At 49.3% G+C, this 27,151-nt stretch overlaps 2 protein-coding genes across 2 annotated transcripts; both read right to left on the reverse strand.

Annotated features, from left to right (window-relative positions):
• Window positions 1-221: 221 nt before the first annotated feature.
• On the reverse strand, window positions 222-1,158 carry LOC146351335 (RING finger protein 228-like). Its single transcript, XM_084845687.1, has 2 exons — window positions 1,075-1,158; window positions 222-984 (listed from the first exon to the last, which is right to left on the reverse strand). The coding sequence occupies exons 1-2, from the start codon at window positions 1,156-1,158 to the stop codon at window positions 244-246; spliced, it is 825 nt and encodes a 274-aa protein (XP_084701813.1). The 3' UTR covers window positions 222-243.
• A 13,958-nt stretch (window positions 1,159-15,116) lies between these two features.
• LOC146351336 (uncharacterized) lies at window positions 15,117-19,299 on the reverse strand. The gene has a single exon (XM_084845688.1). The coding sequence runs from the start codon at window positions 19,297-19,299 to the stop codon at window positions 18,409-18,411; it is 891 nt and encodes a 296-aa protein (XP_084701814.1). The 3' UTR covers window positions 15,117-18,408.
• Window positions 19,300-27,151: the final 7,852 nt, after the last annotated feature.

Here is a 27,151-nt window from a genome sequence, read left to right on the forward strand (position 1 = left end):
CATGTCGGAGCCACCAGCCTCCACTGTCCAGCAGCCAAGTAGCACTGTTGGTTGCCAACTGTTTTCTGGTCGGGCTCCTCCGCCTTTTAACTCCAGCCTGTCATACGGACAAATTCAGAAGGGGAAACCTTTTCCCGGCATGGAAGCGGGCCGATGGGGGGGGGGGGCAGGGCAGGGAGAAGGCCCACCGGCGGAACGCCATGCTGCTCGTCATGCGCGGGGCGGGAGAGCACCCGGGCAGCCCTAACCCTGTCCTGCCCGCGCCAACGAGCGGCCGGGCATCGTGACGGGGCCGCGCGCCGCCCCTCTGGGGCCGCCGGCGCCTTCTCCCGCCAGCAGCGCGGCCGCCACGGCCCTGTACTCGTGACTGTGGAGGAGCCGGAGATAGGGCATGATGGAGAAGAGGGCGAGCACGATGGCGACCACGAGGAAGAGGGACACCATAAAGAGCTCCACCCATCCGCTGTAGTTGAGGAACAGGGGCCCGGTGATGGAGATCACCATCATGGAGAAGAAGGTGAAGACGATGCACACGCAGCGGACGGTCCGCGTCTCCTGCCGGCCGCTCTGGCGGCGGGCCTCGCGGCAGCGGCCGCCGGCGGCGGAAGGCGGCGCCCTGGGGCCGTCCTGCTCCGGCAGGGGGCGCTCGGGGGCAGGCCCGGGCGCCCGCGTCAGCGGCAGCAGCTGCAGGCGCTCCGGGGGCGGGCGCGGGACCAGCTTGGTGTTGAGCGGCAGGTTGCGCGCGCGGCCCTCCGGCAGGGCCGTGCGGTGCCTGCACAGCGGGCACGTGATGGCGGGCGGCGCGGCGCCGCGCTCTGCCGTCGCGCCCCGCGCCGAGCCGCCGCCGCCGCCGCCCGCGCCCTGGGCTTGGTGGCGGTGCATCTGGCTCAGGCAGTCCAGGCAAAAGGTGTGCAGGCACTCGAGGAGCTTGGGCTCGCGGGCCTCCGGGTCAAAGGGGTTGTAGCAGACGCGGCATTCGCGCTCCTCCGAGCTGAGCGCCGCCCCGGCCGGGGCGGGAAGAGCGGCGGCGGCGGCGGCCCGCGTCGCGGCTTCTCCCCCGATCCCTTCCGCCGCCTCAGCCTGCCGGCCCTGGGCCCCTCCTCCTCCTCCTCCCGTTAGGCTGCGGCTCTTCTCGAGTTGCTCCGTCTGTTCTGCCATGATCACGGCGCCTCATCGGAAAGACTCCCTTCCCCCTCCACGCCTCTGCGCGGGGAAAGGTGGTGCTCCTGCGCGAGGGTCGGAGCCGAGGCGGGTGATTTCTGCCCTCCTCCTCCTTCCCCCTCCCTCTTCAGTGCATTTCTGATGCTGCGCCGTTGGGGTGGATCTGGGCATGAGCAGCTGCTTGCAACGGTGCGTGCTGCTTCTGCGGCGGCGGCTCCAGGCTCCGCACCCCTAGATAGATCTCTTTGAGGATTCCTATCACGGCTCCTCGCCCCTCCTTTCCACCGCCAATGTGCTGGCTGATGGGGTCCACCCGGATTGAGCGGAGACCCAGCCGCTTCCCGAATATGATCATCTTGTGACCCTCTTTCTCAGAGGGAAGCTGAAACAGAATACGCAAGGCGGATCTCGGAGGCCCGCATTTCATCTTTAGCTTTCCGGGGGGGGGGGGGGGGGGCAGTGGAAGCTGGTGGCTCCGATTTCGGTGGAGCTGCGATTCCATTCTGGGTTTCAGTCAGAACCAGCCAGAATTCTGAAGGAGCTGTCCAAGGTGCCGAACCCGTTTTGGGGATAGAGTTTGGGGACAGGTATCTGCCCCACCAAAATCGGAGCCATCAGCCTCCACCGGTAGCCCGCTATTGCAGAACTGGAGCCATCTCAGGGGGGCAAGTTCTCTCATTCAGACAAGATCATGGATGGCTGTGCCTGTAAATCTGTATTTACTGTCGTCTTAAAACCCCTCATGAATTTCCTAGGGATTTCCTCCCGCACCAGGGGTAGGCAGACTTCAGGCTAGCAATCTACTTTGTTTTTTAATTAGGATCCAGAGATCCACCATCCCAAAGCCTGGTGGGGAAAAGGTGCCCTTAGAATTAAAGAATTCTAAGCCCAGGAATTTGTTTAGAATACAGGACCTCAACAGAGCTCACAATACTTCCACCTGCACACAAGGTTGAGGTTAGATGGCCCTTCATCAAAACTTTCATGCTAGTCCATATCCTTAAACATCTGCTATTGCATAGTCCACAGCATGATAGCCACAGCAGGGAGAGCACTATGGCCCTCTTTCTCTATAGCAAGGAACCTCTTTCAGCTCAAGGGCTGAATTCAGTTTTGGAGAAGCTCTCTGGTAGAAGGCAGAAGTGGGCAGGCCAAAAATACCAGCATGTTCTAGCTTAAAGCTTTTACTGCCAGTATCTTAAGCCTTAGGAGAGGCATTAAAACCTTTGCGGGGTGGGGAGCCAGCAAAAAGCTGTGGAACCACCAGATGATTGGTGGCTGTGGGAAAGGGGTGTGGCCTGAGAAGGGGCGTTGCCATCTAGGGAACCCCAGGAGGCTGGATACGGACCTGAGGTTCCCCACCTCCCTTACGCCCAGAGCAGCTGCCCCTTCTCCATTCTTCAAGCCTCTTCGCCTTTTCTGCATCATCAATCCAATGTCTTTTTGATCCATGTGAGCCACTTTGGGAGAAATGATTATCTGAAAAGCAGGATAAAAAGACAGTAAAGAAATACTAAAAATAAATCAAATATTTTGTAAAAAAAAAACTTGCATCTTAAAGCAAAGCCTTTTTCTGCATTTCAGCTATGCCTTGTGAGCCATATAAGTTTTAATGAGAAGTTCATTGATTATCCTCTTTACATAGGCAACTTCAGGGTTGCAAGAAGTCCATGAAAGCAACAGTGTCTTATGACACCATATAGACTTAGAAATTTATTATGGCCTACGCTTCCATGGACTGTAGTCTGCTTTATCAGATTCAGGTGTGTGCAGACTAACATGGCTCCTCCCCCCACCCCACCCCGGAAATCATCCATGAGTTCAGTGAATCTTCTCAGGAAATGTGTTTAGGAACGAGGTGCCTGAGGTTTGCATGGCAAAATGTTTTGCTCCCCAGTTTCCCTTGCCCTTTAAAATAGCAGGTGGATATGCTTAAAGTTCCTGAACCTCTGGATGTTACTCAGTATGGACTGCTTCATAAATTTCAAACAAGCGAACTCCAAAACCTGAAATTACTCACCTGCCATTTTAAAGTGCAAAGCAGCTGGGAACAAATAATACCGTGGTCACAATAGAGTTTTCACGGAATTGGCAACAATGTCAAATGAAATAGGCATTTCATTTTGCAACAGTCACAAGCCTTCTTTGTACAGCTTTGATTGGAATTGATGTATGTGAAAATCTTGCAGCAGATTGTACTGTTGTATTTTGATGCTAGAGGCTCTCATTAGTTAAGTTTCTGCAGCCGTCTTCTGTCATTGCCTGTGTACAATATCTGCTTAGTACAGGGATGGGAAACATGAGCCCTCCAGATGTTGTTGAACTGCAACTCCTATCACCATTGGCTATGCTGGCAAGGGCTGATGGGAGTTGCAGTCCTACATCTGGAAGGCCACATGTTCCCACTCCTTGTTTAGTGGAAGACCACACACAAAAATTAGATTCCTGACTTGGATTGTTTCCCGCCTCCCAGCTGAGCAGAGCAGAGCAGAGCAAGCTGCTCCAGCTGGTCCAGGGACTACAGAAGCAGGCATGCTCCCAGAGAGCGAGCGAACAGAGCGAGCGAACAGGGGGAGCAAACAGGAGTTGGCCAGGGGAGTTGCAGTGGTTGAAGAGACAAAGGAGACAAAGGAGACAGAGGCTAAGAGGTAAGTGGGTTGCAGGAAGCCCAGGGCGCTGCCCTTTATCCTTCTGACTGGCTGTGAGCTCACCAGGAGCTTCTGAGAGCTCCAACTGAATTGGAGGGGTGTGGCCTGAGTACTCCCAGCAGCTGACTGGGCGGGAAGCTTCAGTCTGTTTCCCGCCTCCCAGCTGAGCAGAGCAGAGCAAGCTGCTCCAGCTGGTCCAGGGACTACAGAAGCAGGCAAGCTCCCAGAGAGCGAGCGAACAGAGCGAGCGAACAGGGGGAGCAAACAGGAGTTGGCCAGGGGAGTTGCAGTGGTTGAAGAGACAAAGGAGACAAAGGAGACAGAGGCTAAGAGGTAAGTGGGTTGCAGGAAGCCCAGGGCGCTGCCCTTTATCCTTCTGACTGGCTGTGAGCTCACCAGGAGCTTCTGAGAGCTCCAACTGAATTGGAGGGGTGTGGCCTGAGTACTCCCAGCAGCTGACTGGGCGGGAAGCTTCAGTCTGTTTCCCGCCTCCCAGCTGAGCAGAGCAGAGCAGAGCAAGCTGCTCCAGCTGGTCCAGGGACTACAGAAGCAGGCAAGCTCCCAGAGAGCGAGCGAACAGAGCGAGCGAACAGGGGGAGCAAACAGGAGTTGGCCAGGGGAGTTGCAGTGGTTGAAGAGACAAAGGAGACAAAGGAGACAGAGGCTAAGAGGTAAGTGGGTTGCAGGAAGCCCAGGGCGCTGCCCTTTATCCTTCTGACTGGCTGTGAGCTCACCAGGAGCTTCTGAGAGCTCCAACTGAATTGGAGGGGTGTGGCCTGAGTACTCCCAGCAGCTGACTGGGCGGGAAGCTTCAGTCTGTTTCCCGCCTCCCAGCTGAGCAGAGCAGAGCAGAGCAGAGCAAGCTGCTCCAGCTGGTCCAGGGACTACAGAAGCAGGCAAGCTCCCAGAGAGCGAGCAGACAGAGCGAGCGGAAAGGGGGAGCAAACAGGAGTTGGCCAGGGGAGTTCGGCAGGGGAGGTCAAGGGGGAGGCCCCTAACATATTTTATTTTATTTTATTTTTACTAACTTTTTTTCATTTATTTGTCTTGTAACACACACTTCCACACCAGTGGGACTCTGCTTTTAACCTCTACTGAGTAGAGGAGCAGGCACAGGCTAGTCTAGAACAATCACAAAGCTAGACACAAAAAGGGAAAAGAGGCTATGGAAGGACAAGACTCTCCAGTGGTGGTGACCTGCAAGGTGTGTGCAATGTTTGTTTTCTTGCCTGAGAACAACATGGCCTACACCTGCAACAAGTGCAAGTTGATCACGCTGCTGGAGGAAAAAGTAAGTGGACTGGAGCGGCGACTGTCAACCCTCCGGGGAATAAGAGAACACGAAGAGTTCTTGGACAGAATGGGGGAACTACAGCAGCAAAGGGCAGACCAGAAGCTTGAAGAGCAACAGCAAGATGAGGCAGTGGGAAATGCTGAGGTGAAGAAAAATGGAGTAGAGGATACTCCTTGGAAAAGGGTGACAGTTAGGAGAAGAAGAACTAGACGACACTCTGCACCAGTGGAAGCGGTGGAGCTGTGGAACCGATTCCAGGTACTTGCAGATGAGACTGGAGGACAGCCTGCAGAGGAAGAATCACAGGGGAACCTGCATGAGAGTGAGCAAGAGGCTAAAGGTCAGTCAAACAGAGGCGATGAAACCCAGGCCTACAAGAAGAAGAAGAGAAGAGTGGTAGTAGTGGGAGACTCCTTGCTGCGTGGGATCGAGACCCAAGTATGTCGCGAAGACCCGTGGACTCGCCAGGTATGTTGTCTCCCGGGAGGACAGATTAGAGACGTGACTGAAAGGTTGCCTGCACTCATAAAGCCCACTGACAGGTATCCCTTTCTTCTCATCCATGTGGGAACAAATGATACCGCCAAGCGGAGCTACGAAGAGATCACGTCAGACTTTGAAGCTTTGGGAAGGAAACTCAAGAACTTTGGGGCCCAGATAGTTTTCTCATCCATCCTTCCAGTAGTTAGAAGAGGGATAGAAAGGGAACGAAAAATACTCCAGGTGAATGACTGGCTACGAAGGTGGTGCCGACGAGAGAGATTTGGATTCTGGGACCACGGGCTATACTTCCTGGAAGATGGGCTGTTGGCTAGGGATGGGTTGCACCTCACAAAGGCTGGGAAGAATGTGTTTGGCCACAGCATGAAGAACTTCATCAGGAGGGCTTTAAACTGAATCCTACGGGGAAGGGAGATGTAATGTTGGGGGTAACAATGGACGTAGGCGCATGCACTGCAATGGAGAGAACCGCTCTGATAGCGTCCAATAATAGTCTTCAGACACAGGTAGGAAGAAAGCCAGACTATGAAGCACATGGTCTTCGATGTCTATATACTAATGCCCAGAGTATGGGAAACAAACAGAACGAACTTGAACTCTTAATACAGGAGGGAAATTATGACTTGATAGGTATAACTGAGACTTGGTGGGATGACTCTCATGACTGGAATACAGCAATTGAAGGATATAACTTGTTCAAAAAGAACAGGAGGAACAGAAAGGGAGGCGGGGTTGCACTGTATGTGAAAAATACATATCTCTGCACAGAAATACAGGAGGAGGAGCTTGGTAGCCCCATCGAGAGCATCTGGGTTGAAATAAATGGAGCAAAGAATAAAAGGAACCTGGTGGTCGGAGTCTACTACCGGCCACCCAATCAAGGAGAAGATGAGGATGAAACTTTTGAAAAGCAAATAGCCAATGTTTTAAGGAAGCATGATGTAGTAGTAATGGGGGACTTCAATTTCCCCGATATTTGTTGGGAGACAAATTCTGCAAAACATGGCCCCTCCAGGAAATTCCTGACTTGTGTGGCGGATAACTTCCTCCTACAGAAAGTAGAGGAAGGAACTAGAGGATCGGCTATCCTTGACTTGATCCTAACCAACAGAGATGACTTAGTGGAGAAAGTAGCAGTTACAGGAACTCTGGGGGAAAGCGACCATGTTGTACTTGAGTTCTTGGTTCTAAGGGAAGCAAAAGCCGAGTGTACTCAAACGCGTACCCTGGATTTTAGGAAAGCTGATTTTCATAAACTCAGAACAATGATCAGTAAGGTCCCATGGCAAGCAATGCTAGCGAGAAAAGGAGTCCAAGATGGGTGGGAACTTTTAAAAAAGGAAATTCTCAAGGCACAATCACAAACAATTCCAACAAGAAGAAAAGGTGGAAGACAACAGAAGAAGCCAATGTGGCTTCACAAAAAGCTTAGGGATGACCTGAAAACAAAAAAGGACACATATAGGAAGTGGAAAGAAGGCCAAGTAACAAAGGAAGAGTACAGGCAGGTAGCACAGAATTGCAGGGATGGCGTCAGGAAGGCTAAAGCGGAGAACGAGGTGAGGTTAGCGAGGGATGCTAAAAACAACAAAAAGGCTTTCTTCAGCTACGTGCATAGTAAAAGGCAGAGGAAAGAAATGGTTGTTCAGCTATTAAATAAGGATGGCAAAATGATAACAGAGGACAAAGAAAAGGCAGAGGTGCTCAATTCCTACTTTGGCTCAGTCTTCTCCCAAAAGAGGGTCTATGACCCCCCTGGCAAAGGCGAAGTACAGGCTGAAGGGGCAGGATTGCAGCTTGAGATCGACAGGCATATGGTCAAGGAACACCTCATTACTTTGAATGAGTTCAAATCTCCAGGGCCAGATGAACTGCATCCTAGAGTCATAAAGGAACTGGCAGAAGAACTCTCAGAACCGCTGTCTATTCTCTTTGAGAAATCATGGAGGACCGGGGAAGTGCCAGATGACTGGAGGAGGGCTAACGTTGTCCCTATCTTCAAAAAGGGTAAAAAGGAGGAACCTGGGAACTACAGACCAGTCAGTCTGACATCAATCCCTGGGAAAATTCTGGAGCAGATCATAAAGCAATCCATCTGGAAGCACCTTGACAACAATGCCGTGATTACTCGAAGCCAACATGGATTTGTCAAAAACAAGTCCTGCCAGACAAATCTGATCTCATTTTTTGATCAAGTCACCTCCCTTGTAGACCGTGGGAATGCTGTAGACATCATATACCTCGACTTCAGCAAAGCTTTCGACAAAGTGCCCCATGATATCCTGATGAGCAAACTTGCTCGAAGTGGGCTAGATGAAACAACGATCCGGTGGATCCACAGTTGGCTACAGAATCGGACTCAAAGAGTGCTTATCAATGGGACCTTCTCAAGCTGGGGAGAGGTAACGAGTGGGGTACCGCAGGGCTCAGTCCTGGGCCCAGTGCTCTTCAACATTTTTATTAATGACTTGGAGGAGGAGGTGCAGGGAATGCTGATCAAATTTGCAGATGACACAAAATTGGGAGGGATAGCTAATACTTTGGAAGACAGAAACAAAATTCAAAGTGATCTGGATAGACTGGAGTGCTGGGCAGAAAACAACAGAATGACATTTAATAGGGACAAATGCCAAGTTCTGCACCTAGGAAAAAGAAACCAAATGCACAGTTACAAGATGGGGGATACGTGGCTCAACCACACTACGAGCGAGAAGGATCTTGGAATTGTTGTCGATCACAAGCTGAATATGAGCCAACAATGTGATGTGGCTGCAAAAAAGGCAAATGCTGTTTTGGGCTGCATTCATAGAAGCATCGCTTCCAAATCCCGGGAAGTACTAGTTCCCCTCTACTCAGCACTGGTTAGGCCTCATCTGGAGTACTGTGTCCAGTTCTGGGCACCACACTTTAAGAAGGATGCAGACAAGCTGGAGAGGGTTCAAAGGAGGGCAACAAAGATGATCAGGGGACTGGAAACAAAGCCCTATGAAGAGAGACTGAAAGAACTGGGCATGTTTAGCCTTGAGAAGAGAAGACTGAGGGGAGATATGATAGCACTCTTCAAGTACTTGAAAGGTTGTCACAGAGAAGAAGGCCAGGATCTCTTCTTGATCATCCCAGAGTGCAGGACACGGAATAATGGGCTCAAGTTACAGGAAGCCAGATTCCGACTGAACATCAGGAAAAACTTCCTGAGTGTCAGAGCAATACGGCAATGGAACCAATTACCTGGGGAGGTGGTGGGCTCTCCCACACTGGAGGCCTTCAAGACGAGGCTGGACAGCCATTTGTCAGGGATACTCTGACTTGGATTCCTGCATTGAGCAGGGGGTTGGACTCGATGGCCTTGTAGGCCCCTTCCAACCCTACTATTCTATGATTCTATGATTCCTGCATTGAGCAGAGGGTTGGACTCGATGGCCTTGTAGGCCCCTTCCAACCCTACTATTCTATGATTTGACCACGTTGCTCATTTCTCCAAGTGTTACAGATGCCATTTTGGCCCTTCACAGAAATGAACAATCTTCCTGTGATCATTTGAATAATGAGGTTGTCTAGTTCTCATCAGTGAATCCAGTTATCCCTTCTATCCCATTGCCACCATTCTGAACTTAGCTGCCAGAGTGGACCACATAACTCTGATTTTGTATCAACTCCATTGACTTCCAGTTGATTTCTAAGCCTAATTCAAAGTGCCATTTTAAAAGCTATAAACAGCGTACAAGCAGGGTATCTTATGGACATACCCCTACACTCTGGTAACAATTAGAGGCCTTGCTCGGTATTCCCACACCATCAGATGTGTGACAGATTGTCTGTCAGGGGTGTTTCTCAGTGCAGGGAGTGGGATAGCAGTTTGGATTCTGAAGGAGAACAGCCAGTCATGGGGAAGGTGTTTTCCCACGCTAGTCCAGATATGAGTAGGCCGGCTTCCCAGGTTACAAACATCCAGCTGGCTGAGGGTCCCCTCTTCACATACCCATACACACACACACACACACACACACACACACCATGAGAGGCAACGAGGAGGCAGGGTCTGGGGAGTATGACCTGATCGACGCCAGGCACAGAGCAAAGAGAGAGAAGGCCGGGCGAGACGGTCTGTCTACCTGACTGGCCTTGCATGAAAAGCTGTGCTTATAGGCCTCAAGAGAAGACAGGGACCTCCTCGCTCCCCCGCCTCTTCAAATGGCAGGCAACTCTCTCCTAACTTCCTTTTGATTCCCCTGAAGGCATTCCCTTGTAGACTGAGAGTCACTGAGAATTTGCATCTGTATGACCCTGTGAAGTAATGGATTAAAAGCTGTAGAATGAAGCCTCTCCTTGTATGTTTGGGCTTATAAGTAAAGTGAGGGCTAAAGGAATCCTGACATTGTCTAGATGAAAGGGGGATTCCCGGTACTGGCATCGATCTTACTGAAATCTTGAGATGCCTTCACAATCAGACTCCCCAGGTTCAGAGGATGAGGCTATGGACTTGGAGGAAGTGAGAGACAAAATGTGTGCTGATCATTATAACTACAGTATCCAGTGGAAGGAGACGTCCCTAGCCTGAACCAGTACAACCGATAATACCTAATCAGTCCCTCAACTCTACCGAACATTTAATGTATGAACACACATCTCATCTCCTACTCTGCGGTTGTAGAATAAGCACTGTGGCTCTCCAGTATCTCTCTTAATTGATCAGACAACTCTATGCAAGCTAAGGAACAGAGCATAATTTCTGAGAGGTGCCACACGTGGTGCAAGGACTGCATTCTAGTATGAGAAAATGAGAACGGGGGGGGGGTTAAACACAGATTTGTCAGGGTAGAATGTGGCGATATTTGATACCTGTAGGGTATGTAGCCTACTCTACATACATGGCCTCCTATCTGGCCTTGGTGAACAGATTATATACTTTCACACACTTATGGATAGAGAAGTGATTAATAATAATTCTCTACGGTTTGCCAGTATACATAAAAAATCACCAAATTGCAAAGTGTTTACAGAGAACCAGCTTTCCACAGTTGACAAAAGACTTCACAGAACTTACCTTCCAGCAGATGTCAACTGCTTAACTGGAAGGCATGTACCATCATGGCATTGCTTTAAGGGATAGATTATGTATGTGTGGAGGGATAGATTATGTATCTGCATAGAGAACTTAGCCCATTATTGATTGTTCTGTCCATTATGTGGCTCTCCCAGAACAAAGTTGCTATCTAATTATGCATCTCAGTGTACTGGGTGGTAAACAAATGATGTAGTTACTTTCAGATGTGTATGAATGTATCACGTTGCATTATTTGCAACAGCAGCTAAGAAACTTCAAGCAAGCATTCTAAAGAAAGTATCAGTGGACTGTCAAGGTGATTCTCTAATTAGAGGAGATTAATTACCTGAAGTTTTTATGAAGCATATATTTTAGTTAAGAGTTTTTATGTGAAATGAGAATGGGAAAGCCCAATTAATCATGTTTTATGTCTTTGTTTTAGATATTTTTACTTTTGTATTGCTTGCATGGTCTGTGGCTATAAGCAATAAATATTTTGTTGTCGTAGTGGTGGATGGGCCAAAGCAAATATTTGTGGAGCAAAACAAACACACACAAAAATTATATTTCACACACACACATAGTCCTAGTACATTCTTACATACCACATTCACTCTCATGCACCTTTGGCATCTATACTGTGTCGGGAAGGTGGGTGCGAGGGGGGGGGGCTTCACTATGCAGCACAGAAATCAAGCAAACCCAAGAATGATCTCTTTCTCCATATCCAGACTGCACCAATTCTGGGCCGAGTGGTGAGGCAGGAAGCCCTTCCCAAGGGGTTGTGCTTCAGGAGTGGGATGGGCTTTGGCTGAGACTCAACAGGCAATGGGCTCCTTCACATGGAGCTTTTATCCTGCTACTGAGATTGCTCACTCACGGAAGTTTGCGGGTCCTTTTCATGACATCATCAACCTCCAGGACACATCCAGAGGTATTTCCTGGTTATTCCATCTCAAAAAGATCCAGAACTAATGAACTTTTTAAGTCGGAATGTTACGTGATTAAAACAGCCACTAGATGGCGCTGTTTCGCTGAGTTCTATGGACCCTTGAAAATTAAAAGCTTCCCCTCTCAGCAGTCACGTGGTCGCCCTCTGGGAGCTGCTGTAAACGTGGAAAGACTCCACAACGGGAGGACTGCAGGTTTTTTCTTTAATGTAAAGGCAGCCAATATGGGGAGGCATGGCAGGTTGCATCGAGCTCATAGGCCAGAGGGTTGTTTGAAGCATTTTTATCCTGCTCTTCAGTCAAACAGCTCCCAGTGCAGCTTGCAAGAATCAATCATTAGACAGCCTCTGCTCTCAGGCTTACAATCTAAAAGGATACAAGACACAAGGAAAAGGGATTGGGAGGGAGGAGGAAAAAAGCATAACTATTATTATTGGTTGCCCATCTCTAACCCTGTTCTCTGATGTGTGCAGGAATTGAGTTTTATACAGTGGTGAAGAAAAACCCTATGCGCAGAAGCACTCTTTTACCCATTCCAGAACTCAAGAATAGCACAGCAAGAAAATGCTGGGGCTATGCTCCGATTAAAAACATACTCTGCAAGAGATATTCCAATGAGCACACTGCAGCCCTTCAAATTACTCTAATGCAGGGGTGGGGAACCTCTTTCTGCCTGAGGGCCAAATTCAATTTCAGAGCAGCTCTCCAGGACTGCATTCCAGTGGTGGGCGGAGCCAAAAGCAAAGGGGGCAGGCTTAAACACACCCCAAAATACCACCATGTTTTAGCTCAAAGCTCTTACTGCCAGTATCTAAGCCTTAGAAGAGGTATTTCAACCTTTTAGAATGGGGAAAGAAACCAGGAAACCACGAATCAGCAGACCACTGGTGGTCAGGGGAAGGGAGAGTGGAACTCCTGAAGGATTGGGACTACAGACCTGAGTTTCCCCACACCTGCTTTAATGCCTGCATGAGAAGCAGGAAAATAAATCTTAACCCCAGCTTCTCTATCTATAAATACATGAATTTGCCTTAACTGAGTCACACCACCGATCTGTCACACCCACTATGGGCTTCTTCACTGGAAAGGCACTCAAAGATCTTCTGCAGTCTTTCCCAGCCCTGCTCCCCAAGATCATTTTAACGAGAGAAGCCAAAAACTGGGCCTGTGATCTGCATGCAAAGTATTTTCTCCAGCCCAGAGCCATGACCCCCGCCACCTAGCCCCAACAGAGCCCCAGCCTCCTCCATGCCACTGGAGGCAACGGCTCCTGAAGCAAGCAAGGCACGCTGCTCCTAACCAGGACAGAACTAGCCATGCAGACTGAGCTGAAACCCTATTTACATGGCAGTCTCTTGCTGAACAAGGGCCTGAGCTCCACATAGAACTAGCCCGGGGGCTAGCTGGAGCTTGACCTTTGCCTTGCCAGAACTTGCACATTTTGGCTAGAACATCCCATTTGGGCTGGAACATGAGACCATCTCGAACAGAACAACCCCCACCCTCAGGGAGGCTCACTTAGTCCCTTAGGGACAGAAAAGCGTCCTACAGGGGAAAGCTAGGAATTGTAAGACTTTTTTCTGTCTAAATATGCATAGGATTGCACCCTTAATTACTTAGACTTAGGTTCCAAGTAGCTTGGATCCTAAGAGACGTCAGCTTAAGGAAGTTCATGGAAAGTTTCCTGTCCCCTCCTACTCCCTGCAGCAACCTGCAACTCCCGAAGAGCCTCTCCAGATGGTCAGGCAGCCTTTCTGATCCATGTAGGATGGGCAATTTCTCCCTCCCCCAGAGGCCCTCCCCAATCCTACGTTGCCAATCTTCCAGAGAGGCTGGGGGCGTAAGTGACTGCAGGGGATAGGACAACATGGGGAACTTTCCATGAACTTCCTTAACATATTGTGGGATTAAAGCCATTGATGTTTCAGAGATTATTTGACTGATAACTAGGAACAGGCTGTCTAGAATTATAAAATAGTATAGTAGGGTTGGAAGGGGCCTATAAGACCATCGAGTCCAACCCCCAGGGTCTCTGCTGTTGTGTTCTAAGTACTGCCTTCTTCTGTTGCGCCTTAATTTATGAATGTCTTACTATTAATTATTATTCATACTTTATAATAGAATTATTAATTCCTATTATTAATTTATAAGGTCTTACTATTACCCACCTTTGGGACCATTGGGGTTTAGAAGGTAGGATATTAATCTTGTAAATAAATGAAGCCTCCTATTAAAGGTAGTGGCTGGTGGATTGCTAGATGCTCGGCATAGGATTGGTGGTAGACAGTGGGCTTCTATAGATTTCCTATTATGGATGGATATCCCCTCCCATTTGTCTGGAGACTGGTGACAGGTAGAATGTAGCCCTGGCCACTGTCCTAGTCTGGGTACACAGGACTGATAATAAATCAAAGAGTGTCCCAAGATTCCAAGCCTTTGTGTCCAGAGGGGATTGGGATCATAAATTATGTGGCTCCCAATACCCTCCACAAGACTGCTGATCATCAGTACCTCCAGTCTGTATGGATTTAATTTCAGTTTGTTTACATACGTCTAAGCCCTGACCATTGGCAGACACTGGGAAAGGACCCAAATCAGGGTCAAGTGAAAAGGAGAGATACTGATGGCTGTTGCCATCGTACTGACAGTACTGGGCATGATGTTTCCATATAATCTCATTCAACGGCCTCATTTACACATTGTACAGAACAGAATCAAGTAATCACATGGAGTCCAGAGGTATAACCACACACAAAAAGTTCATATATTGTTGCCATTAAATAGTCATTGATTCTTGATAAATAAATTAACAGCTCGTGAAGTTTTTAAAAAATATTTCAGACACCAAAAGAAATATTCTGCCCCATACAACATGAGATGTGATTTAGCCAGTTGCGCTATCGGTTGTGGTATTTTTAAAATTTATAATCTTCACATATGAAAGACAGCAGTTAAGTAAAAAGTCTGAAGAATAAAAAAGTAAAGTATAAATTTGTAATACAGCATTGAAGCAAAGGAGAAACCACCCTAAGCACACAATAAATGTACAAGTAATTATTCTGAATTCACTTATTACAGAGCTGAAAGTTGAAGGCCCTGATCTGGCTCTGCCAGCACACAAACAAGATGTCAATACATATTTGAATATGCATCCCATTCAAAGCAATACAGTGCAGACAGCCTGTAACCTCCCTCACATATGCATTCAGTTGGGACTTGGAGTTAAGCCCCTGTAGCAAGTGACGCACAATTCCGTTTGGAGTATAAAAGACTTTCCATCAATAATCCACAGGTTATAAGCCTTTGACATGTCATTCTTTTGTCCTTCCAGTTTTAGAATTTAACTTAATATCAGTAAATACTCTGATACAGAAAAGAGTGTTTTCCCATGGTAATTAGTTATCTAGGCTTAGAAGCCATTCACTACTACCAGGAAAAAAGCTACCAGGGGGGCAGCTGCATTATGTTTCCACTCTTTGAGTAAAAGTGAAATTTGATTTTATTTTTTTTTTGTACTGTAGCAAGAAAAAAACAAGGGTTTTTTCCTTGCTACTACATTTCTACCAATGTATAAAAATGGTGTATCCAATACTTGATCTTCCAAAATAATAATAGCCAAGTATCCATATGTCATCCTCCAGCTGACAGTTTTAAAAAGCAGATAAAGCTTAACCATAGTCTATTATCACAGAGACTCTAGGGCTGTTCTACATTAAAAAAAAAAAAACAGATCATGTGGTAACACAGTTCGTGGACAGTACTGCTTCAGATTCCACATGGGAGGTGAGCAAAATAATTTGAACTCGTAGCCTAACTTTGCTGACATAATTTTCTATGTGAAGGAATATTTGTAGCTAAAGAGATAGATAGGAAGGATATAGGGAAGTATTCCATCATTCAGTTGCACATCAGCAGTCTGAAGTAGAACAGTCCAGGAACAGTTATCATGTGATATGCTTGACAGCCATGTCGACTAGCTCTAAGTCACATGCTCCCAGGATGGGTTCACACATGCATGTTCATTAGTTGCTGGATAGGATAACATATAAACATCAACTGATTACTGCAAGTTAAATGTGTGAACTGACTCCAGTACTATATTTGAGATGACATACATTATGAAAATTGTACCCATGACATCAGTAGTACCCCATTCACTTCTGGAATTCACCACAATGTTGCAGTCATCAGTACGCAAGTATGAACAAGGACTAGGTGGCTTTGTGGTGGCAAGAAACAGGATGAATAAGCCCTTAAAATGTAGAATCCAGAACTGACTTGCACACATGAATTAGCTATCACTCAATATCAACACAAACACAATCGTATTCAGTGGAGAAAGATCACACATTCATCTGAAAATATCCAAAGGTTAAGGCTTGAAATGAGAGGCTTGCACTTGAATGTCTGAACCAAGCCATAAAGTGTATTTGATGCACATTCACTAGCACATTTTAAATATTTCATCCTTGGTGTATTAAAAAGAACACTGCAACACTTTACATTTCTCTAGCACTTGCTATTTCTGAAGTGTTTTCTCTACACAACAGGTGCATTCCACATTCCAGTGAGGTTATTGACAAAAGTATCACACTGATTTTAAAGTTGCTAGATAGCACCCAATACAACATCTCTTAGTCCCAATTCTCACAAATAGTAGATATGGAAGTAAACCTGTTTCTGGGCTGTACCATTACAGACCAAACATAGGGACTCTTATGTCTGAATGCTGGATATAAACATCTTTTTAAAGAAATCCCTGCATATAAAAACATAAAAGATATAAGGGAGAAGTGTACACTGAATTCTTCTCCCTGGCATCTAGTTTTCTGTGGAGGAACATGGAACTTTGTGAGACCCCCACCTGCAGTGGGAAGTGGTAACACCCAGAAATTGTTTACCCCTGTATTTGCTCTTTATGACAAAGAGACCTTAGTTGCAAGAAACTAAAAATAAATCACCATTTAATTATTTTTAAATCAAGGAAATTGAGATAAAATACCACATAACTTGCTCAAAACACCCAAAGATGCAATCAGTAAAGAATTTAAAATTCCAACTCCAGGCTCTGCTTTATCTATTTCGCCATGCAGTCAGAGGAAATCTGCCCTCTTCATTTGCTCATCCAACAGAATCAGGGAAGGGGTATGTCCCTCTGAACCAGGACAACTTGTCATACCAAGCCACTTCCTTGGTGTTTTTCCTATGTTTTTCTCCTACAATCCACACATCACTTACTTTGGAATAGTCTCATGTGAAAATTGTGTGTGAAAGATTAAAAATGCAATCAGTAAGTTGTATAAAAGTGCAATTTCTGGTGTTACATTTCTTTACTTGCTATTTTGAAATGTGTGCTCAGAAGCTTCTGGTCCCAGAGGTGCACAACATTTTCCATATCTCTGGATAGAAATGTGAACTGTGAAAAAATTCCAGGGAACTTTGCAAAAAGTCCTCAGTGGTCAACTCTTTGCATAACTACGCAGACATGCAGCTTCAGCCACTTCCCCTAACCACTTCTTTGATTCTCAAAGTGCAAGAATATGGGGATGTAATGTCAGAAGAGGATATTAAAGAGCTGCTTATTTGAATGGGCTACTGCATACTCTAGCTTTGTCCCCATTTATCCATAAACTTCTAACAATCCACCTCATGACCAACCATGTGGGGTACCACAGAAAGAATACCACATCTCTCCAGGAGGTCTTTTAACTTGACCGGACAACCTTACGTAGATTGAGAAAGTAGTGCATGATTTCTGAGAGGTGCCAGGGGTTGTCTAACTTAGAAGCTGCACCTGCTAACCCAGGATGTGTGTGAGGATCATCCACAGAAGCAGTGAGAAAAGGCAGTGAGAAAAGGCACTCTACATAAATTCAAGAGGCACGTCTGCTTTATGCATTCCCAGGGTTGAACTTTGGCACCACAAATAGATGTCAGGGCTACATCCAGATCCAAAATGTACTCTGCAAGAGAGGGCACCGACCTAACACCTTTCCAACCCAACCTTCCTTCGGCAAGGGCCAAGGTTGCAGGCTTGTATACCCCCAACCCCTGCAGCCCTCCCTCCTAATGTCTCCAACCACCCTCCGACAAGCTGAAAGCCAGCTTGCCCACAGCCTCCCTATATGAACATACCAGGCTGCCCTTCAACAAGTACTATCTATTTTACTAGAAGGCCTTCTACAGAGTATTTCCCAGCCCTGGTACCCAAGATCCTTTTTACTAAAGACTACAGGAACTGAACCAGTGGCCAACATGCAAAGCATGTGCTCTAAAACAGCTGTGACTGACATCCCCTTCCTGCCACCCAATCTTAGGGAGCCTTGCCAGTGGAAGAAAAATGTGGCAACCCTACCCAAAGGCTGGAAACTCTTCTTTCCTCTTCAGGTCCCTTTTTTTCTTCTTCAGGTCTTCCCCAACCCAGCACCCTGGACTACAATTCCCAACATGCCTGACCATTGGTTATGCTGGCTCAGACTAACAGGAGTTGTAGTCCAGATAATCTGGAGAGCACCTCATTGGGGAAGTATGCTCAAGAGAGCCTCAGCTGACCTTCATGCAGCTTACTCACCCCACCCCTTAGCAGGGGTTTGGATTGCCACGTCTTTTTTTTCTGGCAAGGTTCCCTGGTCTGTAAAGCAGCCTGGACATACAGAAATTCAGAAGGGGAATCCCCCTCCCGCCCCGCATAACACGGAAGGGTGGATGGGAAAAGGTCCACCTGCCAAACATGCAGCTTGCCATGCACAGGAAAAACGGGGGGAGGGGGAGGATCGGGGCCACGCCCGAACCCTTTCTTGCGTTGCCGGCCTACGAACGGCTCCTCCCGTCCGCTGCAGAGCGGCCGCCGGGGGTGTTGCCGCAGGAAGCCACCGCTCTGGAGCATCTGGCTTCGGCTCTGGGGCGAAAGATTGACCTCGGTCCGCGCCTGAATCGGAAGCTGTACATGAAAGGCATGGTGGAGGCGAAGAGCAGCAGCAGGGCGACTCCCAGGAAGATGGAGCCGGTGAGCCACTCCATCCACGCGAAGCCCAGCAACGCCATGGCGAGCACGAGGAACACGAAGCACAAGCAGCCCGCTTTCCTCCGGCAGGTGGCGAAGCAGTTGTCGCCGCCGCCGCCGCCGCCCGGGTCCGCGGAGCCAGGCCCGCCTTCCACGCTTCGGGAGGCGGCTGCGGCCGAAGGCGTCGCCGCCCCGCTGCTGCTGTGGCCCGACGGGGAGCGCGAGCGCGCGGGCCGGGGCGGCGGCGGCAAGGGCAGGCGCTGCGAGCGGAGGTCCCGGAGCAGCGGCGCCCAGCCCCGCAGCTGCAGCAGGACGGCCTCGACCAGCTTGGTGTTGACGGGCAGGCTGCGCGCGCGGCCGTCGGGCAGGGCCGTGGGGTGCCGGCACACCGGGCACGTGACGCAGGCGGCGCCCTCGCCGGCCTCGCCGGCCCGGCCGCGCGGCGAGTGGGCGTCGCGCAGCTGCAGCTCGCTCAGGCACTCCAGGCAGAAGGTGTGCAGGCACTCGAGCAGCTTGGGCGCGTGGCGCTCCAGGTCGAAGAGGTTGTAGCAGATGCGGCACTCGTACTCCTCGGAGCCGAGCGGCAGCGGCGCCGGCGCGGGCGGGGCAGGAAAGGCCGTCCCTTCCGCCTCCTCAGCGCCAGCCTCGCCCTTGGCGGAGCCGTTCTCGTGGCCGCGTCGCTCCTCCGGCTTGGCCATGATAGCCCAAGGCGCCCTGCCCTCCGCGCCGCTGGTTCTTACCGGGGCGGGCGGCGAAGGGGACGCTCTGGCGCCGGCTCCGCCGCACCCGGGGAGGGAGAGTTCTCTCCCCCGTCCTTTTCCCTCATGGCATTGCGGCGGCTCCGCTGGCTCTTGGCGTGAACGGCCGGCCGCAGTCGTGCGTGCTTCCTTGCTCTCGCTGCTGCTGGTGCTGCTGCTTGCACCACGCACACGCACCCACCCTCTGGATCTCTTTGATCCTATCACGACTCCTTTTCCTTCGAGGCGGCGGTGGCGCCACATCCATGCTGTTTTCCAGCGAGCAACTGCCCGATGACGTCACGCGGGTGCCCAGGTGGGAGCAGAGAGACGCGCGCCCTGGAAATTATCTCCCCGATGAGTTCATGTCTTCAGAGGGGAAAGCCGGGAGGAAGCTGCCGTCTGGTTGAGGCGGCCGGGGTGTTGAGGATTCCCACGAACAAAACGAGGGCAACAGTTGGGATAATGGCTAACCTCACCAAGCCGCTGGTGCTGCCGCTAAGCGCGCAGCTATTTTGAATAAACAGTTGCAATCACTAGCGTGCTGCTGTACATGGTGCAAACAATGCCATGGGTACAGATGCATGACATAGACTTTCCATTGCAATTTGTAAAAGCCTGTGTTGTCAATATACGTGCCAAACATCAAGTGAAAACACCACACTTTAACAATAATAGTTGTGTGTATGTGACAACGCATGCACACACATAATATTTGTATGCATTTTGAGTATGTTGGGTCAAGTATGGCGCTTTTAAAACAGGGATGGGGAATGCGTGGGCCTCCAGATGTTGGACCGCAGCTCCCATCATCCCTTACCTCTCAAGCTATGCTGACTAAGGCTGATGCAGTCTAACAACATCAGGATTGCCCCATGATCCTCACCCATTCAAGGGAAGGGTCTTTCCATCAAATGAGTAATTTTTAAAGGGGCATTTCACTGGTATTTTTGTCAGCAGCATTTGAATAAGGCTTGTCATGAAGAATGTGAGAAGGTAGTTGATGGGCTTGCTCAGTATACGCTGTTGCATTTGAAGGAGAAGTAATATGAAGTACAAGACTACCAGATACTCATATGTTTCTTTTCCCACATGACTGGGTCTCTCTTTTTCTCTATGAGTAGATGCATGTTTAGACAGAAAAGATTCCTACAACTTCTAGTGTGTCCCACCAAGCATGGCTGGCTGGGGCATGTTGGGAATTGCAGGACTTCTTTCTGTCTAAACATGCCTAGAATTATGCCCTTAGAGCACAATCCTATGGCCCCTAGACACCATCTAGACTGCCATAGGATTTTTAGGTTTTTGGGAACTGAGCTCAGAGCCAGTGCTCTGAGCTCAGTTCCCAGAAATCCAACTCCCCTCCCCCCTCGCAGGAGGTGCAGTTTGTCCCCAGCCCCGTGCTCAGAAGAGCAGCGCAGAGTGGACAACCACAGAAGCGCCACTATGACACTTCCTATGCCCCCCCCCGCCCCCACCTGCTCTGGGGCGCCCAGGTTAGACAGCCAAAATCGGCTGTCTATCCATAAATTCAGGGCATTCGGAGCAAGGAGGAGAGGATCCCCTCCACGCTCCATCTTTCCTGCATAGGATAGTCGGTCACCTCCAAGTTCAGAGGCAGCCCACTATCCCCATAGGATTGCACCCTTCGTGTCTAGCATCACACACACGAAGAATGGTAATCACCAACAGATCTCCTGACAATAGTGTTATGGACTATACCATGTCTACTTGGGATAGTCAGTATCATGTCTGAATGTACCACCTGCACTAATTCTGCTCCAGCCTTTCCCAGCCAGACACCCTCCAGCTGTGTTGGACTACAACTCCCCCTTGGGAGTACTGCTGCCAGTCACAGTAGAGATATTGCACTATATGGACATTAGGCTGGCTCAATATAAGATAACTTCATATGATCACATTCATTAGTCAGTAACTGGCAATGGACTCCAGTGAACAATGTTGTGTCTGAGACAATACGAAAATTGTACCTGTGTTGTTAGATCTGTAATAGCTCACTCACATATGCAAGTTCTCACTTCATGCTACAGTCATTCGCAGATCAGGCAGATGAAATCTCAGGTCAAAACAGGAATATTTTTAGTACACTTGTTACTTTTGCATCTCATAGTATAGCAAGCAAGATTAAGAAGCCTATGAAATGTTCTTTGAAAAGCTGCTACATAGAAACCCTAGAGATATATGTTTGGACCAGCTACAACACAAAATAGAGATACAGCAGATTTGGGCACATGTTCAGTCTGCAGAATTCCTTTGAATAACTGTTAGCCTGAATCAAAAGAAATGTTCAGACTCAAGAGAATCAGTAAGTACAACAGTATCAAGTTTGAAGCTCTAGAAAACAGAACATAATTCAACACATACTCTTCCATTTGCATTGTTGGTAGCAGCAAGCAATTAGGCAATTGTCACACGTGCTTTCTTCATGGTTCTTATTAAGAAATTAGGTGAGTAATTCTGCAGCCTCCCAACCTGACATCCTCTGGATGTTTTGGACTTCAACTCCCATCAGCCCCAGCCAGTGGGTCAGGACCTCTGGGCGTTGTCATCCAAAACATCTGGAGGGCACTAGGTTGCAGAAAGCTGTTCGAAGGCATTTTTCCCTCTTGTAAATCAGTTTGGGGAATTACCACTGGAATTTTTTTCACAAGGCATTCTGAGTCCCAACCTTCATTCAGTGTAGCTGCTGATTTAGAAACAACAATGGGATTTACATTTATTTCAGGCAGGCACAGTACAATTTGCAAAGCTGTGTCACTTTTATGATACACAGAATCATTGTTCGCAGTTCTATCAAAACTGGCATTCTCTTGACGCTATTGCATGTTCACCTGGATCCCAAGATAGTGTGTGAAAACACAATAGTCCATTTATATCCACATTCAGTTCAGTTAATTTGATCTCTGCATCTTGGCAGGATGCAAGCTTTAGAGCAACACAATGCTCTTTGTCACATGTAGATGCAAGAGTTCCACAGTTGTTTTTATTTTGAGTGGATACATGGGACCAACTAGAAGTGCCATTAAATGCATCCAGTTTTTAAAAATGCATATTACATCAGCTGGGTAGGCGTGATAATTAACCGGATCAGAACAGTCCTGGAGGGGAAATTAACCCTTTCTTCCCCTGCTGCAGTCCTGAGGAATGTTTATTTTCTGAAGCTGGTATTTGCTTTGGGGGAAAGCCTCCACTGGCGCAACCCAACAAATTAGTAGCTGCCACCACCTACTGAATGAACAGAGCAGTAGGACTCTGGTATCTTGGGGGAGAGATCTGGCTGGGATATGCAAGTCACCACTCTGCCAGCTCCTGATCTCTGCCCACCCAGTGCCCCCAAGGTTTAACACACACGTTAGCTTGGCTGAGAAGCCGAAGTCAACAATGTGGGTTGAGATATATTGGTCCATCATCTACTCAGATCAAAATATATAAGATTACTTTAACAAAGAATAAGGTTTCTCCATCAGAACACACATAGAACACAGCAGCCAAGTAAACCAGGAGTAAGCAGAAGGTAGGTGGGGATTTACTGGTGATTTGCAGTGGATCAGCCAAGGTCTCCAACTCTTAATTGCTTAACAGTAGCAATCTGTAGGTCTAAATGAAACTGCTAGAATCCTTACTTTGTAGTAACTCAGATGTGAGATCTGTGTTTGCGTATGCTGGTCATCCCAGTGTATGCCTCATTAGGTGAAGAAGGTAATTGGCTCCGCCCCCTCGGCCACCATTTTGCATCTGGCTCCAGTTGGTGGACTTCGGGGTTCTTGTGAACAAGCCTGGAATCTGCCTTTCCCTGAAGTAAACATCTAATTAACATCCACGAAAGCTAATGCTGCAATATTTAAGGTGCATCAGACTGACACAGCCACCCTTCAGGAAATGAAGCTTTTCTTAACACATAAGATTTATCAGCTCGAAAACGTGCCCTAGCTAGTATAATAGGAAGGTTCAGCATCAGATCAATTCTAAGAAACAATCTGTGTCCAATCTGTGTCTCTCTATCCTCTACTGCAGGGGTGAGCAACTTGTGTTCCTTTAGATGTTTTGGCCTACAACACCCATGATTCCTCACCATTGGCTATGCTGGCTAGGACTGATGGGAGTTGTAGGCCAAAACATCTGGAGGGCCACACGTTGCCCACTCCTGCATCTACTGCACAGAATTTCAAGGAGCATAGCTAGCTAGCTCCAACTGGAGACTGGAAACTGGATTACTATGCAAAAGACTAGATCAGCCTTCGCCAACCTGTTGTCCTCCAGATGTGATTGCTGGCTGGGGATTCTGGAAGTTGTAATCCAACACACCTGGAGGGGGCCAGGTTGGCAAAGGCTGGATTAGATACTCTACTTTTAGGAACTTGCCTGTGAAATTGGCACAATGGTGGGGATATTAGGGAGAGTGAAACATAGATCAACATGTACTGTTGATCTCAGGAACAGTGAGAGCTGCCCATAGAAATAAAATATTTTACTGTATCTGTGACCGGATATCATTGTGCCCACCCAGAAACAAAAGATGCCAGCAAAAAGAGGAGTTCCTGCTTTTTCTGAAATTATTTTGTGTGAAATGTTTACTGTTTTTCTTTAGTTGTTTAATATTTTAAAATATGACTCATCTGCATGCCGGTCAATGGACCTTGAGGCTTTGGCATGCAGTTGAGCACTGAAACTGGCGTGGGAGGGGATGATGGGAAAGAAATTTGAGCAGACTGACCTTTGCTGCAACCAAGGGATGTTTTCTATGAGGGATATTTGGCTGGGAATGTAAACCAGCCTCAGCCATACCTCTGACCTGCAATATTAGCCATGGACTACATTGCTGGGCTGTCGCAAGCTCCCCAACATGCATCAGGGGTATAATAAGGTTGAACTACATCATACAGTTGTACTCTATCTCAGCCCAGCCCCCAACCTGCAATACGATGTATAATACAACTAGACAACATTGCAGGGTTGTTGTACACCACTTATTCAGCCCCAACATGCAATATTCTGGGCAAATCTCACTGCAGCCCACAGTGCCCCCAGCCATCACCGCCACGCCTCCATCCTCCAAAAGGGGTGTAACTGATTGCATATGTATTTGAATGTTTAATTGCACTGGCTATTTTTTAAACACTGAGGGGAGGAAAAGTATTTCAGATAAAATTAGACCTGAGTTAGAAAATGCAGGAACTCCTCTGTTCTCTTCTACTGTTTGTTTGGGGATAGACACCCCAAACACAGCTATGTTAACACTTCAGTTTCCCCACTGATTTCTATGGAGAGCTCCCACGAGGTGGGGGTGGGCCTGGGGATTTAAACATGGCTTCTCTGAATGGAACAGAAAATGGGAACGTAGAGCCTTGTGTGGCATTTTAAAAGCCAAGCCTCACACTTACCTGGGAGTCAAACCCACTGAACTCAGTGGGGCCTACTTCTAAGTTAGACATGCATGGGATTGCCCTGCGCCACATTTATTACGGGATACAAGGATTTCCAGAACCAGACAGGGGTAGGTAACCTGGTGCCTTCCAAATGTTTTGGACGACAACTCCCATAACCCCTGCCCATTGGCCATAATGGCTGGGGCTTACAGGAGTTGTAGTTCAAAACAACTGGAGGGCTTCAGAGTGCCGGCTGTTGCGCTCAGATGCACGAGCCAGGAAATGGCACGTCTAAAAAGGGGGGGCAGCCCGTCGGTTGCCTCCGACGTCTCTTGATCTCTCTGTAGCCGACGATGAGGCAGCAGGCCAGGCTGCAGCAGAGGAAGAGCGCCAGGAATAGGACCCAGGGACTCAGGTCCCACAAAGTGGGCCCGAGGAAGGCCACCGAGAGAAGCAGCGCCAACAGGAAGCAGAAGGCGAGCCACTCCCAGGGCAGCAACTGCTTGAGGCTCCGGCAGCAACCCCCACCGTCCGAAATCGCGCCCGCTTCTGCGCTGGCGGCGGCGGCGTCGGCCGCGGGTGCCTCAGCCGCCGGTGGCGGCGGCGCTGCTCCGCCCTGCTCCGAGAGGGGGCGCTGCCGAGCCGGCTCTGCGGCTTCTCGCGAAGGCAGCGGGAGAGGCTGCGGGTGGTTTCGAGGCGGCAGCCGCGGGGTGGCGGGTCGGGCGCTGGCGCTGCTGCCGCTGGCAACGGGCAGGCTGTCCACGCGGCCGTCCGGCAGGGCCGTGCGGTGCCTGCAGAGCGGGCACAAGAGCGCGGCGTTGCTGCCGCCGCCGCCGCCGCGCTGGGCTTGGTGCATCTGGCTCAAGCAGCCGAGGCAGAAGCTGTGGCGGCAGCCGAGCCGTCTAGGGGCGCGGCTCTCCGAGTCGAAGGGGCTGTAGCAGATGCGGCATTCCTTCTCCGCGGAGCTGCCGCCGAGGGGCGCCTCGGGCCCGGGCGGCGGGGCAGAAGAGGCGGCGGGCCCATTGGCCCCCCTCGCCGGCTCCTCCTCGGCTCGCCCCATCGCCTCTCCCTGCCGGGCGCTTCCCTTCAGGCTGCAGCCGCTGCTCTCGTCGTTGCCGCGCTTCTCCGCTTTCTGCTCCGCCATTGCGTCCGAAGGGGCCGCGGGAGGAGGCGCGGGGGGGCGGCGGCACTCACGACCCCTCCCGCAATCCTCCTTGCTGCCGGTCTTGCTCTGCACGAGAGGCGAACGGCGCCGTAGGAGTGGGAGGCGCTGGAGAACGGGACGGGAAGGGGGGGGGGGTCGGACGTGAAGCCCCGATGACGGGCGGTGCTCTTAGTGCGTTTCTGCCGCGGGGCTTTCACCGGAGAAGCTGCTGGCCGCAGTCGCGTTTGCCCCCCGCCTCCCTCCGTTGCTGCTGGCTGTACCCACCCTCCTCTCCTCCAGGTCTCTTGGTTGCCATCGCGGTCCCTCCCAAGAAGAGCCACATGATGCGCTGGTCGATGATCGCGTGTGCGCGGTTTCTGCCTTGAGCACAGACCTGTCTGTCAAGCAGCGATTCCACCGCCGCTATCTCCTGCCAAGCGATCGTCCCTACCTGCGATTCCCTTGACTTTCTAGATACACAGACAAAACCTGTATATGGCAAGCAAGGCCTTCGTGGGTGGGAGCTTCCATACTAGGCTTTCATTGCGCAATCGCCTTGCTTCGCTCATGGGATCTTGGGGGAGTTCAGACGTCATCATCTTCCATTTGTCACCCTCCCATGTTTCCCCCTGCCTCTGCCATCTTTTTTTCTTACCACAGAAAATCCCACAAGGGCTCAGTCCTATGCATGTTCAGACAGGAAAACGTCCTACTACTCCCAGCATTCCCCAACCAGCAAGATGGAATAGCTGCGGAATGCCTTTTGATGGGAAGCCCTACCAGCACAACAAATTTCACTTTGTTCTTTCCCTACAGGGAAAAGTGGGGTGTAACAGCTTACTATGCCTTCCCCATCAGAAGCCCGCAGCTTCCAGCCAGAGGGCTTTTCTACATGAGGCTTTTAACTTGCACCTTTATCGAGACTTCTGCTTCTGGATTCTTTGTGGGATTAAAATCAGATCCTTTACACATGCTTTTTTCTGGGGGTTTTCTTTCCCTGGCTTTCTATACATTTTGTTACACAACCACTAGGTGGCCCTGCGGTGTAGAGGAATTGCGCAATTACAGGAGGGCTCTATAACACCACTGAGAAAAAATACTAGACTTTCTGAGCCTTTCTACATGAGGCTTTTTATTGTGCACTCGTGACTGCTAATGGTAGTTTGTGGGTTCCTTTAGGAAAAAACACACAATAATGGTTCAAAACACTCTGGAGGATGGCGATGTCTTGTAAAGGACCCATAAACTATTATGAATGGGGGAGCATGAGCTCACAATAAAA

Source organism: Heloderma suspectum, chromosome 3, assembly GCF_057233095.1.
Source record: "Heloderma suspectum isolate Gila_16-S chromosome 3, 16-S_ref, whole genome shotgun sequence".
Lineage (NCBI taxonomy): Eukaryota > Metazoa > Chordata > Lepidosauria > Squamata > Helodermatidae > Heloderma > Heloderma suspectum.

Coding starts and splice junctions, on each gene's coding strand:
- LOC146351335 (XM_084845687.1), bottom strand. CDS start 1,158: ATGGCAGAACAGACGGAGCAACTCGAGAAGAGCCGCAGCCTAACGGGA. Junction 985..1,074: donor CCCAGGGCCGGCAGGCTGAG/GCGGCGGAAGGG, acceptor CTCAGCTCGGAG/GAGCGCGAATGCCGCGTCTG.
- LOC146351336 (XM_084845688.1), bottom strand. CDS start 19,299: ATGGCCAAGCCGGAGGAGCGACGCGGCCACGAGAACGGCTCCGCCAAG.